Here is a 21,052-nt window from a genome sequence, read left to right on the forward strand (position 1 = left end):
TAATTTTTAAAATGTGTTTCTTTTAGATTACATCCCAAATTAAATTCTTGTACGAGGAACTTGGACTTGACAGCACCAGTGTTTTCGAGCATCTTAAGAAATATCTAAAATTCTGAAATGCTGCATTCAGTGGGAATTGGAAACACACTGAAATATTTCATAGTCATATTTCCAGTTACATTAACAAAAGTGAGTTTTTTAAGTTAGTAAATAATTTTTTAAAATTTGCTTCTCCATCCGTGTTTTGTTTCGTATACAGCTCACTTGCTTATACTGTTGTCTCCGTTGATGCACATGCCCCTTAACCTAGGAAAGTAGTTTTCAAACCATGCTCCATAGAAGGACATAGAGAAGGGAACGAAGGAAGGATTGGTGACAGCAGAACTTTCCCCTTTCCCCCATCAGAACAGCTTTGTTTTACTATGATTTTCTTTGAACAGTTTACAAATCAAGGTCTTGCTTCTTTGCTAGTGAACAGTTTAGACACTCTGGCAGCTGTCATCCTCCAATTTCTGTACCTGCATTTTATGGAAGAAGATGACATTCCTCACATTAAAATTCATTAGATCTTTGTCCTAAGGTGCTCTCATCATCTCATATTGATGCTATCTCAAAAAAATTAGAAGTTCCTGCAAGTGATAATTTTCTTTTAAACATTTTATTATTCTTGAAAAAATTTGAGAACCCTGCCTAAGGCAGTTTCACTCAAGCTACAGAAATATCTAAGAATTAATGACCGTTCATAACGTTCACCTAGCAGCATGCTGCTGTACGGGAAGTTGCTACAGATGCTTAGAACAGAACAGAATGCCAGCGTCTCTATCTCTTTCATAGAGGTGCCTAACACGAGCTATACAGTATGTTCAGTACACTGGAATAGCATGCCCGGTTGGAAACAAAACATCTGTCTCGGAAAGCTGTTTGGCGATGAAGGAGATTTCTCGTGTTGTATTCAAGGATGAGTCCTTCTCCTTTGTCCAGTGTAATGGCATGTGTATCAACTTCATGGCCTTTGGAGGCAGAATTGGTACTTAACCGTATCCTCACCCTTGTGGGAATATTTGAAATCATTTCCTTTAGATTCAGCAGTGATAATTCTCCAAAGTTCAGAACCATGAGGAAGACTCTGTCTATGCCGTCCAGCTCTCTTGTGTACACGACAGAGTGGTTGTCATTCCTCAAGTAGCAAAACCAGCCCCTGCTGAGGAGCAGCTCACTGGCGTGAAGCAAACTTAAATCTTGATATAACTTCAATGCTGATCTGGGCTGAGTCTTTTGGACCTATTTTTTTTAAAAGAATATTAATGTAAATGTTTATTTCCCAAAAAAATTTGCTTCAATTTTACCCTTTAAAATAACTACCAAATTTTAAGTATTAATAAGTAATTAAGAATAGTTTATTTAACTACTAATAGAAACTACAGATTCCAGGTTTCACCTTGTCTAGGAGTGATTGCAATGTGCACAGTTCTCTGCTACGTCTTGGCCAGAGCTGATGTAGAGGCCAAATTTGACTACACTAAATGTCCATGTCCAAGTTAACGGATATTTAACTTGCCTAAAGAAAGTCCCTTTATGTTATATTTAACTGGCAGAAAAGCAGCTGTCATGGCCAGGGATTCCAAGAACTTCTGGTGAATTGGGGCTTCTCTGTTCTCTTTTGCCAAATAATGTGTAGATTGGTGTAACATTAGCAGATGCTAATTATGAACAGAAAATTGCAAAAAGGGATGCAGAGCAAAATGCTGCCTAAAGTGAAAGTTAAAGTAATATATGCCCATTAAAGAAGATTGGGATTAACAAGCATCGTCTGTTATTATATTAAATGTCATTTTAATGGCAGAATAATATTCTATTGAATGGTTCTACAGTGCTTAATCATTCCCTTTCATTTTGACATTCAAGTTTCTAATATGTTTCTCCCATATTTGGATTATTTATTTAAGATATAAATATCAGAAAGATAGTTACTATGTCAAGGAGTGTGGATACTTGATTCATAATGCCAAATTTGTCTTTATAAAAGCTGTTGCCAAATCAGTGGTAACATTCATTCATTGTATCTTGCCAGACATGTTGAACTCAGTGGTAGTGGTGGGTATTTGGGGCAGATGCGTAATGTGTAGTGTTTAATGAAGATCTAATGAATGTCTGAAAAAATGTTTATTCTGTGTTTATCAGGTACAAAGGTGTTTATGGTACATCTATATTGTATATGTATATGACTCGTCAAATTACTACTAACATTTTCTGTAGCCTTAGGTAATGCATGAAAAAGCATAGTTCAGTGCCACTCACATAAGAAGTGCCCAGTAAGTGTTAACTATTATTTTTGTCTACTTGATTTACCACTGAGTATGTTGGAAGTGTCTCTCTGTAATTTTGGACTTATCAGTTTCTCTTTGCATTTATCAGAGTACTTGTTTTATATATTTTGAAGCTATTGTTAGATGCATAGATTCATGAGTTATAGTGGAATGTTCTTTTATCAATTTTTGAAAATTGCCTTTGTCTCATAATGCTTTTCACATTGAATTCTATTTTGTCTGCTATTAAATATTTCCGCACCTGCTTTTTGTAACTTTATTTTTTTAAATAGAAAATGCATGCATACAATATAAAATTCAGTTATAAGAGTAATATATAAATAAAATAGTTCTCTTCAACACCATCCCCTAGCTTCCCATTTTCTCTCCCAGCAATAGACACTATTACTGTCTATATTCTTTCATTTTATGTCTCGTATGAAATGATACATTCTGTGCCTATGCAATCACAGGTAACATACTTTTTCCTTCTGTACACAAATAGTGGCTTGTTACCATTGTTTACCCTGTTTTTTTAAATTATTTAGTACATGTTAGAGGTGGTCTCATATCAATGCACAGAGAACTCCCTCATTCTTTTTAAAAGCTGCATATTGTCTCTTGTATAGATTAACCATAATTGATTCAACTGGTTTTCTGTTGATAAAATATATAAATCACTTCCAGTCTTCTGCTGTTAAAAACAGTGCTGCAGTGGAAACCCTTGACTGTTTACCATTTTTCACATGTGCAAGTATTCCTAGATAGAGAAATCTAGGAATGAAGTCACTGAATTAAAGGGTACATGCATTTTTTTGTTTTGAAAGCTATAGCTAGGTGTCAAGCTTTCTTTTTGTTAGCATTTGCCTGTAGTATCTTTATTTTGATTCTTTCTGTGTCCTTTTGTTTTAGCTATGTCTCTTTATGTCAGATTTTGTCTGTTTTCTAATCCAAGAGTTTATATCTTTTAATAGGTGAATTTAACCCATTTATACCTGTGATTACCATATGTTTAGATATAATCCTATAGCCTTATTTTATTTTTTATTTTAGTTATACTGTTTTATTTTTCTTCCTTTTTAGTTTTTTATTGGATCAATTGGTTTTATGTAATTTTTTTCCTTCTAATATACTTTGGAAGTTATGCATTTATGTCTGTTCTTCTGATGGTTACCCTTAAAACTGTAATGACCATTTAAAAACATATTTTTCTCAACATGCAGAGCAATGCCGTCCAGTAGAATTTCCTGCAGTACCGAAAGTTATGTGTTGGTGCTGTAAAGTATGGTAGCCACTAGCTACTGAGCACTTGAAATGTTGCTGCTATGGAACTGAATTTTTAATTGTTTAATTTAATTTTAGTAGTCATAGTGGTTACCGGCTACTGGACAGCTCAAATCTAGAGTGAGTTACTGTTTCCATCCTTGTAAAGTGCATTAGCCTGCACATGTGCACTTGCTCACACACACACACACACACACACACACACACCCACCCACACCCTCCCTGCCACTACTTTACATATAGAAACAAATCACTAAGATTTTTACTCCAGAATACCTTATTGTACATTATGTATCAAAAGTTATTCATCCCTAAGTTTTGTTGGTTCCTTTCCTCACTATGTTTTATACATCATGTCTTCCCTTTAGATTCCTTTTTGGGTCTGTTGGAGTCCCCAATTTCTCTTTCAGAAACGGGCTATACATGGTCAAATCTGGGTCCTTGCCTGCTCCTCTCTCTTTTGCTTTTGAATGGTAGTTTGAGTGGATATGGGATTCTTGGTTTAGAATCAGCTTTCCATTACAGCTTTGAAGGTAGAGTTCTGATGTATTTTAGTATCCAGTTGAGAAGTCTGATGCCAGTCCAATTTTTAGTCCTTTTCTTAGGCAGTCTATTTTCGAGTTTGGTTTCTTTCTGTATATTTTTATGGTTTTCTCTTTTCTAGTCTCTGTTCTTTTTCTAAAACTCTTTTGGTATATGTTCCAATTTCTAGATTTATTCTCCACATTATCAAAAATTTTGTTTTTACTATTAACATCTTTGCCTTTTTTTTTTTCTTTTCATTTCCCTTGGAATATCAATGTCTTTTTTACTGGTTTCTAAAAACTTGTTTATCACTAAGTATGTTAACCATTTGTCATGCAGTGCAAATGAAATACCATATTTTTTTGCCATCAGTTTATTATGATGTTTTGTATTTTGGTTGTGTATTAAGATATAATCATGTTGTGTTTTAAAAAAAATACAAACTTTTTTGCCTTTCTGCAGTACACATTGGGATAAACCCTTGGGTCAGTTTTCCAGCATAGTCATTAGAACTTGGGTGTTATTGTTTATTTTGACAATATTTTTATATTTCTAAGATATCTAATTTAAAGGAGAGTCAAGGGGCTACATAAAACAATAGTCTATCAGGGAGGGGGCAATTTTACTTAATAATGAAGTCATATTTTCTTTGCTTTCTATCATGTTTTGTCAGGAATGGTTTCTCTCTTTCATGGTCTTAATTTTTCTCAAATATAGTGTGATTTTTTTGGTGATTCATTTATTTTTGTATTTGATACCCCTTGTTTGCCTGTCTTCAGTTGCCTGCCTCTAGTAACTGTGAGAAGCCAAGTTGGAGGTAGGTCTGGTTTGTCTTTGGGGTGTAGATGTTCTTTTCCTGCTAATGGTAATCAGCTACCTAGGGTCCTGCCCTTCTCTTAAGGCCTCTGTGAACTGAGTAACAGCTCTTATTTCTGAGATCATTCCTCAGTGAATCATCGCAGGGACATCATTAAAATTAGGTTTTCTTCTTCTCTTCTTTCTTCTACTGTGCTTGTAGAGGTTTAACACTGTTTCAAGCTTTGCTCTACTCAACACAAGTGTTATCACCAAACAGGCCCTGAGTTGTTTCCTCAGGCAAATTCTGGGGCAGCCAGTTGCAACAGTGGTGGAACATTCTGGCAGTGCTCTCACCTGTACTGGTCAGTGCTGTTTTCTCCTGTGTATTTTACACTATGGTTTCTATGCTCTTGTTTCACTGTAATCTTAATTTTACTTTCTATCTTCTAGAAATTACTTAAACTCTCACCTTATTCTAGGGTGATTATGGAGGTATCTTGTTATTAAAATGGCATTCCCCGAGACTTTTGGTTATTTGATTATGATTTAGCATCCTTCCAAGCATTACTTATGATCATTTTAAAGACTTGACTAATCTGACTGTCTTTGTTGATGTATATTTTTATGTAGGACTTCTTACATATTGGGTTCAAATTGGCCTATGGGACTATCTTGGACATTTGGACATAATGAAAATCAGTAAGTGCACTTAATCCAAAACAAATGTTAAAATACAGCTTTTGTGTTTCAAAGACCTACGAATATATAAGACAAAGTTATCCCTGGGGTGCTCGGAGCAGGGAGTTGTGGGAACAGGAGGGTCTGCTTGAAGTTCTATATCAGAATAATCTGGGGAGTGTTTTCAAAATACTTACTAGATGCTATAAAACTTGCATCCTCATGTGATGCTAATAATTTCTCTTCCCCTTAAGTAGTTTAGAATGTTTTACAATGAAAACACCTGAAACTCACCTGAAGCCATTCACATTTTTCTGGTTTGAGGAAATGTATTTAGCACTTTGCTGGAATTAATGCATTCCTGTTTAAGAAATCTGTTTGCTGAACTTGGCAAACTTCATCACCGTGAGGAACAGAAAATAGTACAGACAAAAGCTAAAGGGTATGCTTTTTCTGGAACAGCTACTTTTAGGAATAATTCATGTCTTCAGTTTCTGTAGGTAAATAGCCTTGCTCTCAAGAGTCTTATCCTTGATTGATGACTGATTGATTGATCTCCTACTTTTTTCCCTTCCTTTAGAGGGGCAGGAAAGGAGAAAGGATAGCTGGCTTGCTGAAAGACCTCCATAAAATATCCTTAGTATTTCATAGCTCAGAGTCATTCCAATGAAGAGTTGTATATTCTGTATGATACTTCAGATGATACACTTCTACACCAGTTGGTATTTTCCCAAAAACATGACTTGCAAACTCCTTAAAAATGAAAACTGAAAAAGAAGTCTATGTGATTGATTTTAAAGAGCATCAGTTAAGGTTTTAGACACCTCAAAGTGAGTGTATGTTGTCAGCAACAGAAACTCATTTCCTGTTCCTGGAGTTAGCATAAAATTTTCATTGATACTTACATCAACATTCACAGTGTGGTAATCTGAACTGGTGGGTAACCAGGTGTGACTGCCTTCAGAAAAACCAGCATTTGAGCTGTTGTCCCACTGCATTGGTGACTTTGAAAGAAGAGTATCCTATGTTAAAAGACCATAAAGAAAAAACAGTGATCTGGTTATTAAAAGAAATGGTAATTTGGCCATGATTTACTTCATAAGTATTTAATTCCCTATATTTCTCAGCCATTATTTAAATTCAGTAGCATTCATAAGGAAAAGGCCTTAACATTCAGTACATAAACCAGCTTTACACTTTCAATTGGAAAATAGTTAATGACATCTTGAGTGTGAATAAACTACTACCTGAACATTGATACATGCTTGGAAATCTTTGCTGCTTTTCCCTAAAAATTAGTAATGTAGGATTTCAAAATGTGCCATTTACAAACTCATTGTACTGTGATCCACAGCGATGGTGAATTCAAGTATGCGGCCATGTGCACGTGAGCCTAGATTGTACCCTTTTAAGCCTGGTTATCACATGAGTGTGCACAAGTTTAGGAGCTTAAATAGAAAAGGTTTCATTTTGACCAAATATTAGGGAAACTGGATCTCACAGTTGAAAGCTAACCATACAAATTACAGGTTCGAGATAATTCATCTGCCCAGCAACATAGTTGTGAGATCCGTAGCCTCAAACAAAGACAAAATTTAAACTACTCAGGCCTAAGGCTGTACGTTACATTTGTTAACATACAGGGAAGAATCTTTGTGCTGTGGCTGAGCAAGATCTAGCAATACAGACAAGCACTACAATAAATGTTCTTAACTGCATGTTTCGGGTAGAAGGCAATGAATAATATTCCAGACTCAAAACATGGCTTCTTAAATTTTAGTGCACCTGCAAATCAGCTGGAAAACATTTTTGAAATGCAGATCCTGGGCTCTACACAAGAAATTCAGTTGTGTAGCTCAGGAAGCAGCATTTTTAACAAGCTCCCCAATCAAGAAAGCTGAAAATTTCTCACTGCCTAACAGTAAGAAACAAAAGCTAAGTAATCATGATTTTCAGCAGCAGAAGAGAAATAAGTCAGTTCTCTGATTTGGCAAAAAATGAGGATTTGGTGTGGTGCATGGTTAAGCTATATTAACTTACAACATCATAGGTTTCATTGAGATTTGTGGCTAAAATATTTCTCATTCCTATTTCTTCCCCGTAATAAGTTATGGGAGTTCCAGGCAGCGTGAAAACAAGCATGTTCATGATGTTGACATATTCTTTCCCCAAACGAGAAGTCAGCCGGTCATTGTCTGGCCCACCAGTCTGAAAAACAGATAACTTTTTTTTTAAGAGCACAACTCTATATAGAGTTTTCTGGAAGATTTACCCTATTTCACAGAAAGTTCACCAGGCAGAAAAGAAAAACATGGTTAACCGTGAGTACCTTGGTATCAGCAAGGCTGAATTTGAGCCCTAACCTTGCTCCTTGCTGTATAATTGACCATTTGACTGACTGCTATCACCAACAGAATGGTGATAGCAGTTTACTTCATGATGATATTGCAAATAAGATGAAATTTATGGCATATTAATATTTTTGCACACTTGGATAAGAGAATATTAACAGGAAAGGAAACAAAAGTATTTCCCCCAAGGAGGGAACAGGTGGAAGGGATGGGGTGAGAGAAAAAGACTTCTGATGTGTCCCTTTGTGTGTATGTGATTTTTGAACTACTCAAAACAGATTTTAAAAGTTAAATCAACTTTTATAAAAAAAACATTTGCAGCCCTTTATTAAAAGTCTTTTTATAAAAATAATTTGTACAGGGTTTTCTATTTTTAAATATATTTCTTTGTTAAATGTTCTAATTACATATTTTAACAAACCTTTCCATATACCACAACTCAAATCTCATTCATAAGCCAAGCATGGCACTTTACTGTTTACAAGTACTTTCACACCTACGTCATATTTTATTTACCCCTTCACTGCAGTCCTGTCAGGTATTGTTATCTCCATTTCACAAATGATGAAACAAGCTCTGAGAAACTGCACCATTTATTCAGGTCAAGGTTATGAGGCAGAACCAGCCTTTGAACGTGAATCTGAGAATAGGAACTTGGTTGTTAGAATTCAGGAAAAGGGGAGGTTGCTGTTTTTTTTCTTCTTTAGTCTACTAAAACTGTCTTTACAATTATCTTTTTATAGACCATTGTAAAGTATTTTTCTATTTTTATGGCCAGTAAATTAGGTCAAACTTTACCATTGTTCATTCTCTCAAAAGCATCTGACAAGAAACCCTGTGATTTCTCAAGTCTTCTGGACCTAGAGCACTTTTCTTTTTCAGAACTGAAATTAAGATCGGCAATGGACAGAGATCAGGGCCTCTCACAGGCTGAAGTCCAGTTGCCTATGACATCTGAGGCTTGCAGTATATGAAAGAAAAGCTAAAACTACATTATAAGATCTGAACACAGGGGGCCCTCCTGGAATGGTGGAGTGAGGACCTCCAAAAATCTCCATCATGAAAGCAAGGAGAATGCTAGCAAAAACTGTGAAAATCCGCTTTTTCAGAACTTGGACATGAGAGACTTGCAACAATCCGGGGAGTAGTCAAGAAAAACTGCTGGATCTCAGTGAAACCAGCGAGACTGGTGTCATTTTAACTGGCCCTAATCTCACGCCCGCCCCCCAGATTCAAGACAGCCTTGAAAACCAACAGTAAAACATAAAAACCAGTGGCCTAGTAGCCACTAGAGGACCACAATAGGTTTAGAGTTCATCAAATGCTCCATCTCTAGAGGACTGTCACTATCTGACCTTTTTAGCAGCTCATTTTGGTTGGATTTTTTTCTTTATCGGAGTTGACTGTGCAGATTGTCTTATCCCCGAGGCATTTGCCAAAAACAATCAGCAGCAATTGATTATCATCACAGCTGTTTGAGGTGGGGTTACCAACCTGGGCTGAACAGAGACCAAAAAACAAAAGTTGGGAATAAGAAGACCATAAAGGGCTTTGAAAGGCTCTGACATTTTCCTGGAACCTAGAAGCATACATACCTGTGCAGGGCTGTGCAGGTACCCAGGGAAGCTCTAATCTCTCCCCTCTGGCTAACCCTGAAGCTCTGCAAGCAGAAAGTGAAGACTAAGGCAGAGTTGTAAGATGCCTGCTGGGGTGTGGAAAGCATGCCCCCCATACACAGCCCCTCAGGAAAGGCTGGGAGACTTGCTGGTTCAGGGCATCTAAGGAATCTTAACAATCATTAGCTGACCAAGCAGAGGCTTCAGTGGCCCCACGCAGCAAATAACACAAGAGTTTCACAGAGTTAATCCAAGAAAGTCACTGAAGAAACACTGGAGATGGGAAAATGATTTCCAGAATTTCTACACTAAAATTATTCAGTTTGCAACAACCAAAGAAAAGAATACAAGACATGCAAAGAGCCAGGAAAGTATGGCCCATACAGGGGGGGAGGAGCAGTCAATGGAAAACTTGGCTGAGGACACCCACACACTGGACTTAGTGCATAATGACTTTCGATCAACTTATACGTGTGTTCAGAAACCTAAACGAGATCGACAGGTTTCTTAACAAGTATGAGAGCAATGCCTTATCAGATACTATCAATAAAGAGAAATTATGAAAAAGAGCCAAATAAAGACTTCAGTTGAAAAGTACAATAAATGAAAAATTCACTAGAGGGCCTGGACAGATTTGAACTGGGCAAGGATCCAGCAAATGAGACCGATCAGTTGAGATTATCTAGTGCGAGAGCCAGAAGAATGAACAATGACAAGAACCTGGTCAGGAGCTGGGGTGGGCCTGGCTCACTAAACAATTACAAAATGAGGGAAAAGTGAAGGTCACTTAGAGACAAATGGGCCCCTTGTTTCAGAGGTGACTATTCAGGGAGCTTACCAGCAGCATATGCTGAGCTGGGCATAAGGACTTACCATCCAGTTAGGCCATTTTCCTTCTGGCATATTTTCCATCCAGGATGTGATAACCTCAAACACACTGTTCCCAGAAGGTGTGTTCAGTTTACTGAGGTAACTGTTGAAGGGAAAATCTGCTTCTTGGACAAAAGGCAGCCCATAGTACATCATGGTCTTGGCAATGCTCTCTCCATGGGCTTCAGCTCCCATGAACCTGTAAGAGTTGGCAATGCAGTGTCATCAGGGCCTGTCAGGAGACTGAGAAGCACTCTGCAGCTGCTGTCTCATGGACAGGATGTTGGGAGGTAAATATACACTATTAACCATATCAGCTAGGACTTAACTAGGAAGCAGAATCAAGCCAGAGGACCAAGAAATGGCTCACTGGGTCACCTGGCAATTTCTCATCATATTAAACCCAAAGACTAGCCTAGTATTAAGCCATGTCTAAAACAAACACATTTGGATCTCAATCAACACTGTTCTTTCTAAATCTGAATGAAACTCAGTAACTTCTAGGAAGACTTTTTTTAGCAATTCTCATCACTCCACTTAAAATGTACAGTATATGTCTACACATATAAGGTAAGGGGGGGGCGTTCCCCAAAAAAACTTCCCCTTGTATTTGAATCCCTATAAAGTCTCACTTTATTATTGGGGTGCACTCTCAGTTGTTGAAAACTAAATACTCTTCGGAGAAGACATTTGCCTGAAATGACCCACATCAATGCTGGTTTTAGCTGTTTGAGACATTACATTAATGGATAAGTACATAGTATCTGGAGCTTGGGTGTTTCAGTTCCAGCCCCATCTCTACAGTCAATACCTGTGTGACCATTATCTGTTGCTCAGAGTCTCAGTCTCCTCATCCGTAAAATGAGGATAGTCATCAGAGGACCTACTTCAAGGAGGAGAAATTTCTTGAACTCCTTTTCCATTGATTCTATTGGGTAATCTATATAAACACAATAAAAGTTAAGTTCATTGAGTGTTTATTACGTGCCAAACATTGTTTTAAGTGCTTCACAGACATTATCTCCTGTAATCTCACAACAACCTTATGGGGTATCATTGTCACTTTTTAATGGATGAGAGAACTGAGACTTCAGTTAACTAACCAGCCCAAGGTCACAGAGGTATTACACAGGGCTCTGTCTCAGGCCCACCCGATTCCAAAGCTGTGTTCCTAACCATTGTGATCTGCTAACAGTTTATCTGGAACATTTGCATACTAACAGGTCAAATAATGATAAAAAATAGTAACAGTTGATGGCTAACCTTTAGGTAATATATTACCTTTCAATTAATTTTCACAAAATTCCTGTGAACAAGTACTGTGATTAGCATCATTTTACAAAAGAGGAAACGAAATCAGGGATGTTAAGCTACATGAGAGACTATACACATGCCCTAGCATAACTGAGTTATGATACATTGTAATTATGCAGTTTGTTAAATTATAACTGAACCTTGAGAATGCCTGGTTGTGAGGGATCACATGCTGGGGCTTTGGTTACCTGTATCTCCCAGGCTCCCTGCTGTATTGGTCCATTGTCTGCCGGAAGCTGCGGACAATGTCGTGCATTCCCACCTGTGTGGTGGTGAAGTCATGGTACAGCTCCGAGTAGTGAGTGACCGTGTCCTTTGAAAACATGACAGCATGGTTACCATCGTGTCACATATCAAATGCCCATAGCTGGCCTCGTGAATATGCACTGTGTCTTCAAAGGGCTCAAGCTGACACACACATGCTCAAAGATGGTCCTAGGACTTTCACTGCTCAAGGGATTTTTGTGGATGGAAAGGAACATTCGAAACTATTAGTGTTTCATTTTGCGCTTAAATTATTAACTAAATCTAGTAAATCAGTTAAATTTTATCGAACATCTAAACATTGATTACAAGTGTATTTAATAAAATCCTCCTAAACATTTTATTGTCCCAAATGCTCCAGACGTTTTTAAAGGCAAACCAAAAAAAATTATCTTAATGATTATAGAGTGCATTATTATATTTATACTTCATCTGCTCACAAAATTATTAACATCATGCATTTAAATTTGTTTCTTTACCACTTCTGTCCTTTATTCTTACTGTTATACTTTCCCAGGGTTTCAGTAATTTTTCCTGATTCTTATTCTGTGCCTTCCTAGGGTTACAGTAATCTTCTAGAATCAAAGTAAAAGATGACGTCTAATACAAGCTCAGGTTGTAAGTCCTGGGTTAGGACGTGGACCGGCTAGACAGTCCCTGAGTTGCCATCCAGTGGACCCCTTTTTTATAAATGATTTTGCTAGATCAAGTGAAGTTTTTTTTTTTAATCTTAAGATGTATTCTGGAAATTACATATTCTTTAAGTACACAAAACCTATTCTGATAATTTATCTTGAGTGGAGACATATGCCTATTTTATGACATCTCATTATAATTAGCAAGGTTATTTTGAGATTTCTTCTCCAAGGATAAGTGCTTCTCTTTGGGACAAGTAGCTAAAACACAACCTTTTTTTCCCCTTCATTTTTCCTTTTTACCAGAAATCATGTGCAAAAAAAAAAAAAAGGCTTAATCATAACGTTTGGTTCATGGCGTGGTCTCATAATTAGCCCAGGCATGGCCAGCTCCCCTTTATTACTCAGACAGGGCTGTCAAGTTGATAAGCATGTGAATTTAAAAAGTAGGTAAAACTTACTTTCTAAAAAGGGCATCATGCTATATACAATTTAGATTTTTTTGCTACATATTATATCACTAAGATTGACCCATATTGCTGTGTGTCACTATAACTCATTTTTTGACATTCTGTTGTATAAATATACAGTTCTGTTATTTTGGAATGCATTTTAGGACAACTGCCTACTTGGCCACTGAAGACAGGTGACTGGCATGGTGGTCAACTAGGGGAATGAGAGTGGCATGTGATTAATACTCTCTCATGTGTGACGTGGGGGGAAGGTTGAGAAGCACGGGTGTGGAAGCACAAACAGCCGAAATCCTGTAGCAGACGGGCTTGGTTGGTAACTCCATTTATCACCTCTGTCACCCTGATAAGTTAACTTATCTAAAATTTGCTAAATGGGGATCATGAAACCTCATAAAATGTTGAGAGAGGTAAATGGAAACAGCACATAGCAGACAACTGACAGCAAGTGTTAGTTCCCTCCCTGCTACCTGCATGTCCTTTAATAACTACAAAAGCAGCTGGAGAGTTTAGGCTGCCTCCCTTGAGCTTCAGTGAGTGGCAAGATCACAGTGAGTAAGTTATGGCCCTCGGTGGAGCCCACACTGTCCATGCCCTCAGAAACCTCGTCAAAGGACTCCTCTAGGGATCACTCTGAAGGGAATCAGTGGAAGGAAGTATCTGGGCACACGCACTTGAAACGCCTCTGTATTTCCTGAAGAAAATGATCCCAAGCACTTCCTATAGAACTCACCTCTGGTAAGTGGTGTCTCAGGCTAAAAAAGAGAACACTCTGATGACATTTTCAGAAAAGAAGAAATATATATATATAATTTATATATTTTAAAATAAATACATATTTATATATTTTAAAATAAATACATATTTATATATTTTAAAATAAATACATATTTATATATTTTAAAATATAGTTTAAAACATACATACATATATGTTTAAGACTTTACCGGGATTTGGGTCTTATTCACTTGGGCCTCGTTTCTCAGATGATTTGCTTCTAGAAGAAATTGAACCGCATCAAAACTAAAGCCGTCAACACCCTTTGAGAGCCAAAACTGTATAATTTCCTAAACATAAAAGAAACAAGATGCTTGGTTACATTAGCTACACACTGTTGTCATAAGGTTTAATCAAGGTATCTGTTAATGACTTGCCATCATAAAACAGTCACCTCCACATATAAAACAAGCACAGCACTCATTAATGTATTCTTACCTATTTAGCACAGCAGTGTCTGAGCATAATGAACTTTGAGTAACTGCATTCATGGGCTCCCATTCTTCCCCCATATTTGAATTCAGAATATTACATTTGTAATTGATGCTATGAGCATCTTCCCAAAGTTTAAAGAATCCACTCAAAATCAAAGAATGAAACCACAAGGAAATACAGGACTCGGGAGAAACTGGGAACATAGCTCATCTCCCCCATGCCCAGTTCCTTAGAGGTCACTCCAAACTGAGAGAAAATAACCAATTAAGCACCCAGTCATAAAGGGCTCGTCCACCAGACTGGGAGATTCTGGAGGGAAAGACTGCAACTTTCATTTCTGCTTCCCTCTCCCCTGACCCAGCACCAGTTACGTAGTGAACCAGTCATTGAGTGAAAGAAAGAGGTATCAAGGCTGAATGAGTCAAACATGGTGTGATACTGTTAGGACACTAAAGAAGTACAGCATGTTCCCTGGCTTCGAGGAATCTACAGAGGAGTTGGAGACCCATGAGAGGGCAACCTAACGCAAGGCAGGATGCAGTTCAAAATCACGAAGGGAGATTCCTCTGTCTGCATGACTGCTGGAGCTCCAAGAAGATCAAATTTAACATGGGTGCCCACAGCCAGGCAAGGAAAAGCTAGAGCTTAAACTTGGCTGGTGGGATGTCATCAGTGAGTGAGTCTAGAAGAACATTCTAGACTGGGGAACAGCATGAGCCAAGCATCGAGACAGAGGATGACTTGGCCTGTACTGGGACAGTCAGGAGGACCAGGTGACCTTGAAAAGCAGAGGGCCTAGTCTCAGCTCCACCCCCAGTCGGGCCTACTCCTGCACCCACCAAAAGCCACCCTTCTGCAAAGGGACAGTGGCTCTCCCGGCTCCCCTTTCAGCTCAGTCCTTACCAACTAGAAGGCATTACAGGAAAGTGTACATCACATTAGAGCAGGACCACCTGTAATTTAAAGTACTGGAGTGAAGAAGCCAGTTCTCACCTAGTGAGGGAAACAGATCTGTAGATCCCAAATAAGGGCTGTATCCAGAATCACTTGCTTGATTCAAAGTGTGTTTCTTGTATCGACATGTGCACACGGGGTCTCTGGAGTGCTGCAGTTCAAGGCTCCCAAAGGTTTCCATAGGCTGAATGCAAGGCTAATTGTCAGCCCTTTCAAGGTGAGACTTTGACTGGCAAAGCTTGAACAAATTTTTCAAGTCTAAGAGCAGGCTCTGCTGCTGACAGGCCTCTTCTCGAACACAGCTGACCCAAATACCCTTAAGCTGGCCCTACCCAGTGCAATTTTTCTGAAGGGCACAAAAACCCCCAAAGTTTATTCTTCCTAGCATCCGTCTTCACAAATTCATTCATTAGTAAGTATTTGGGTTCTAACTAGGGACCAGGCACCTAGGTAACAAGTCTTGGAACTAGAACCATAAGCAAAATACAACACAACCTAGACACAGTCCTAGGTCTCATGGATTTTTTTAGAATCCTCAGCTAGACGAATATTAACGCAAAAACATTTAAATCAGACATGATAATGCCTTAAAGGAGAGGAGCATGGTAACAGAAGAGGGTGAAAGAGCAGGATTTGCCAGGGAGCTCGGCACAGCAGAATGGCAGGAAGTGAAGGCAGTTGCTAGAGATTCTGCTGGAGAAGTCACCAGATCTGAAGGCGCCACAGTTGCAGAACAGGATCTGTAGAACTGCCCTCTTAGCGTGAAGCTAACCAAGCTTAAGTGTCAGGACCCTTCATTCACATGGGCTCCTTTCTACCCACATTCTTTTTTCATTCTAAATAAGCACTCATTTTTTCTGTACCTAATTTTATACTCTTTTTTCCCCCCATTTTAAAAAGCCCCCCAATTTTTACAAACTTCATATCCCACACAACCCAGATCCACCCCCAGGTGGCGCTGTTCTCTACAAGAGGGAACATTGGAAGAGAATCAGAGTGGGGGTGGGGCACAAATAACTGTGATCCATCCAGGCAGCCTCTGACGAAAATGTGGAAAAACATTAAACACCATGCTGTTGTAAACAGTATGCTTTTGAGCACTGATTTCCTAGACTAAAGCTACTCATGTTCTTCATGGGGTCCCCATTCGCTTTGGGAATGTCAGCACTGCTATTGACCCAACATTAAAGAAGGAGGAATGTGTACCCTGGTGTAGGCATATGGCCCTGGCAGAGATTTTCACTGTAGTCCAGTAAGAGATGTCATCATTGTTTGATGAGACAAAACAGCAAAAGTTGGATGTGTGTTTTTGAGAGTCACTTTAAATGCTGAGGTTTTTCACCCAGATGATCTAAAATTTGCTTTTGAAAAATATTTGCTTTGTGCGATTTATTCTCAACCAGGTGAAAAAAGAGAGCTGGAGATTTTAATGGTTAATCCTGTCTTTATGCCAATTAAGCTCCCCCAGGGTGCTGGATGCGGAAATGGGCACAGAGCCTGGTACCGTCAGGTCTGGGTGACACATGTAGGGACCACGGGACTCTGGGGACAGTACACTGTGTCCCCGATTTCTGACTAACTCCCACGACATCACACAGTCCTGCTTTTTCCACTGGGCACGTTTTCATTCTTTTCTCCTTAAACAACTCACTGCTCTGAGTGAAAAAGGAATCAGTTCAACATTACTGATATCCAAATTCTCAAAACTTTGAGGCAAACCCTTCCTTTTGAGATGACTGAAGTTACTGGGCCCATTTACTTAAAGAGCCAGGTTTGGGACAGAGAAAAGCTCTGCTCTTACATGTGATGATATATGACATACTCTTGATAATGACATAAATCCCAGGACATCCATCTCAAGAAGGAATGAGAAAGCACAGGATATTTAAGAAGGACAGAGAGAAAACCATATCCTCTGCTTATAAGCATAGGAAAGTAAACCGACCCAACTGCTCTTCAGAAATCTGGGTAAAATTCTTTGCTAACTTCCAGAAGCAGGACATAGGTCACGGGCTCCAGAATTTGACCCATCTGCTATCACCCCATCTCCACCACTGCATGAGTCAGGACCGCCATAAACCTTGGTTTCCTCATCAATAAAATAATGCCTGCCTTGCAGGAATTCTGCGAGGATTAAATGAGGTACTGCTGCCAGAGTCAAATGACACTTTGGTCCTGATACTACCTGACCTCTCTGCCATGTCTGACAACACAGACTAATCTCGTCCTCTAGAAATACTCACACGCCTTAGCTCCAGGATACCCCGCTCCTGGTTTGCGACTCCTCTGTCTACTCAACACTTCTTTAAATATTAACAAACTCCTTGGGGCTCCATCTTTCACCCTCTGTTGATTTCATTCACAACAGTATTGACTCATTTATCTATCATTTATTGATTATTTAACAAGTACTTATACAATAAGCAACACACTGCCCTGAGTGCTTTAGAAAGGTTAAACAATTTAACCCCCAAACAACCGCACAAGGTATGTACCATTATTGTTCCTATTTTACCATCAGGGGAATCGAGGCACAGGGAGATGATGTACCTTGATCAAGCTCATACGGCAAGTAAGCGGTGCATTGGAATTGGAACACTGGGGCACCCTTATCCATCTGTTATGTGGCCTTCCTTTACTTTTATTTTTTTAGTTGGAGGACCTGCTATGCCTGGCCCTCACTCCCAAGGACAACAACCCCCTCAAGCTAAATGACAAATGTCCCCCTTGTTCACGGCAGCTGGCCCAGTTCTCTCACTGATATTACTTGCCTGAGCTCTGGGGGCCTGTCCACATGTCAACACATCCCGAAGTCTCACCTCCAGACCAGGCCTTGCCCTGAGCTCCACGTCATCATATCCAGCGGCCCACTGAACACGTGGTTGTCTCACGGAGAGCTCCAACTCGACACAACGGAGGCACCTCCCCCCCCCCCCCCCCCCCGCCACATACACACACTCCTCCCCCGTCTCCCATCCCAAGAAATGGCCCCTCCACCCAGCCAGTGTTCAAACCTGCAACCTGGGAGTCACACTGGACTCCTCTCTCAGGCCTGATGATGCATCTACAACCCCGCCCCCCTCACTGGTCCAAAGCCCCCATCATTCTTTCCTGGTTACCGCACCACCCACCTCCCTGGACCCTCTGCCTTCAAACCTGCCTTACTCAAGCCCCTTCTCCACAACCAGACTGACTCCTCCAAATGCAAATGAAACATTATTCCCCTGTCTGAGACCTTTGAAACCCAAATTCTACCGTGGCCTCCAGTGCCACTCGTGACCTGGTTCCTACCCACCTCTCTCACCTCGTCCTGTCACACACCCCCTCTCTGGACAACATGCTCCCATACTGGACAACTCCCAGCACCTCCACTGTGCTGTGACCATGCCTTCTCTCTGCTGGGAACACTCCCACCTGTGGCTCTTCACTCGGCTCATTCTTCCTCGTCCTCTAGGTATCGCTGCTTCCTCTGAAAACCCTACCCTAGTCTCTCTCACTCTGTGTCCAGGTTAGGTGCCTGCCCTGCATTCTCCTGCTTCTCACTGTCATGACCACTCAGAGCACTTTATTATAATTGCCTGTTTCTCCCCCTCCCGCTCCAGAATACATTATAGCCCATGATGGCTACCACATAGGTCCATCTCACCAACCATCGAACCCTGGCATATGGCCAATACCCAACACACACTGTTACGTGAGGGAATGGTTTATGATGAAGTGCATGGCACACAGACTGGGCAGTGATGCTGCAGTGATTAGCATCAAGCACAGAGCTGATCTATGAAGCAGGGAGTGAGTAAATTTTATTCTGAATTGAGCTGCTTGTCTCCAGCAATACTGTGCTCAGTGGGCGCAGAACAGAGCCAACATTAATGTTCTGGATTCCATCCTAAGCCAGGAGGGCATCTTGGTTCCCAGTCCCCAGCTGCTATGAACACACTAACTCCCCAGGTCCCCTACTCCAGGGCTCAGCCTTCCCACATGGTGGTTTCATGGTCACACTGAGCCCCAGACATGGGGCCAGGCCATCTGAAGTCTCTTCCTTGCTCTGCAGCCTGGTCACTTCACCTCTCTGGGCCTCAGTTTCCTCATTTGTAAAATAAGGAATGTGAAGCGCAAGTAAAAACCAAAGTGATTGGAAAAGTATAAAATGCTAGACAAATATAAGCCCCCACCTCCTCTGAGAAAACTTCCTGACTTCTCTAGTTGAAAACGCTCCAGCCTTGAGAGGTTCGGGGCACAGCCAAGTCCCTAATGGCCAGTGTAAGGGGGAAGACGAAGAGGAGAGAGAAGGGTGCTCTGTGCTGGGTGTCCTCAGCCTGCCAGCCTCCCACTGTGCAGATAAGCTGAAATCTGATGGGAGCCTGGAGGAAGAAGGCTTAGGCTCTGTGAGTACAAGTGTGGTATGCGGGCAGGATTCATTCCAAATGCCTCCCTACCCCAGACTCTCAGGGTTGCCAATTATTAACCTGCTTAACTCTGCTGCAGAGGTAAGCGCTGCTGGTGGGGGAGGAGGGTGTCGGAAGCCCCTTCATGTGAAAGGGACTTTCCAGGAGCAAAGAGCCTTCCCTTACAGCTTTCAGCCTTTCTTATTTACTTCTAATAGTAAATCTTCTAAACCAGCCTTGCAAAAATGCCTAACCTCTCAACCAGAGGCAGTAATGATTCATCTCAAGAGGGATTTCATCCTGCAGGACTAATAAATAGTCCTCCACTACCTGGATGCCTGCAAGAGAACAGCTGGGTTAGCCAAAGAAGAATTAATGTATTGCTAGCACATTTTGGCAGAATTTATCACATTTCTCTAAACATCTCCAGACCATCCACCAATATTGCTACAAGGAGCCTGGAGAAATCCACTGCCTGATAAACCAACTGGTTTATGCTCCGATTAAAGAATTTCCAATTGAAAACCTCCTTGCAAAAACTGTGCAGGAGAAGTGAAACACACAGAGAGAAGTGGTTTGCCTCAAATCAGGTGTGGCGTTGTGGTTAAGAATATGGACTCTAAAAAACACGTGGACTCTGGAATCTCAATGCTTGGGTTTGAATCCTGTTCCCTCCCTCCCATGGTGCGTGATGTCACCTCTCTAAGCCTCAGTTTCCTTCTTGGTAAAATGGTAATAAAATCTCCTAAGTTAGGCTTGTTCTGAGCATTAAATGAGATGATCCAGGTAAAGTACTCGGCACAAAGTAAGTGCCTAATGAGAGTTGGGGGAGCGGGGGCAAAGAAGGAGTGTGAGTGTGTAAATGATCTTCAGTGATGGAGAAGAGGAGAGTCCACACTCCATCGGAGAAGCTTAAAACGAACCCATAGTTAGTAGGCTGATGGTGTCTTCTTCCCCTCCCCCAACTGAGACAAGGCTGCCTTGATAAGGTACCTACTTCTCAAGATCTCAAAGTAATTCATCTAAATTCTGGAAAACATATATAGTAAAAATAGTCTTAGAACTACAACGTCTACAGGAATATATTTAACAAAAGAAGTGCAGGACTCATACACTGAAAACACTGTTGAACGAAATGAAAGGAGACCTTAAGTAAGTGGAAAGTCATCTTGTGTCCATGGATCAAAAGGTGTAATATTGTTAAGATGGCAGTATTCCCCCAAACTGATCCACAGATTCAATACAATCCCAGCAGGCTTCTTCGCAGAAACTGACAAGCAAATAATAAAATTTATAGGGAAATGCAAAGAACCCAGAATTGCCAAACAATCTTGAAAAAGAAGAGCAAAGTTGTAGGGCTCACACTTCCCAATTTCAAAACTTACTA

The 21,052-nt window shown here is 40.1% G+C and overlaps 2 protein-coding genes across 4 annotated transcripts in view; one reads left to right on the forward strand and one right to left on the reverse strand.

Annotated features, from left to right (window-relative positions):
- PREPL (prolyl endopeptidase like) overlaps positions 1 to 2,572 on the forward strand; it is a 57,621-nt gene extending 55,049 nt beyond the window's left edge. For all 3 annotated transcript variants that reach the window (XM_057743471.1, XM_057743473.1, XM_057743472.1), the window contains one exon: positions 27 to 2,572. In XM_057743471.1, coding sequence (XP_057599454.1) covers positions 27 to 116 — 90 coding nt within the window. In that variant the 3' untranslated portion in view covers positions 117 to 2,572. The remainder of the gene's footprint in view (positions 1 to 26) is intronic.
- The window catches only part of SLC3A1 (solute carrier family 3 member 1), a 30,120-nt gene continuing 9,908 nt past the window's right edge, over positions 841 to 21,052 (reverse strand). Inside the window, exons 5-10 of the mRNA XM_057743474.1 lie at positions 14,059 to 14,178; positions 11,931 to 12,055; positions 10,432 to 10,627; positions 7,632 to 7,799; positions 6,497 to 6,613; positions 841 to 1,281 (exon numbers count right to left, since the gene is read on the reverse strand). Coding sequence (XP_057599457.1) covers positions 841 to 1,281; positions 6,497 to 6,613; positions 7,632 to 7,799; positions 10,432 to 10,627; positions 11,931 to 12,055; positions 14,059 to 14,178 — 1,167 coding nt within the window. The remainder of the gene's footprint in view (positions 1,282 to 6,496; positions 6,614 to 7,631; positions 7,800 to 10,431; positions 10,628 to 11,930; positions 12,056 to 14,058; positions 14,179 to 21,052) is intronic.

This window comes from Hippopotamus amphibius, chromosome 7 (assembly GCF_030028045.1).
Source record: "Hippopotamus amphibius kiboko isolate mHipAmp2 chromosome 7, mHipAmp2.hap2, whole genome shotgun sequence".
Taxonomy (NCBI): domain Eukaryota; kingdom Metazoa; phylum Chordata; class Mammalia; order Artiodactyla; family Hippopotamidae; genus Hippopotamus; species Hippopotamus amphibius.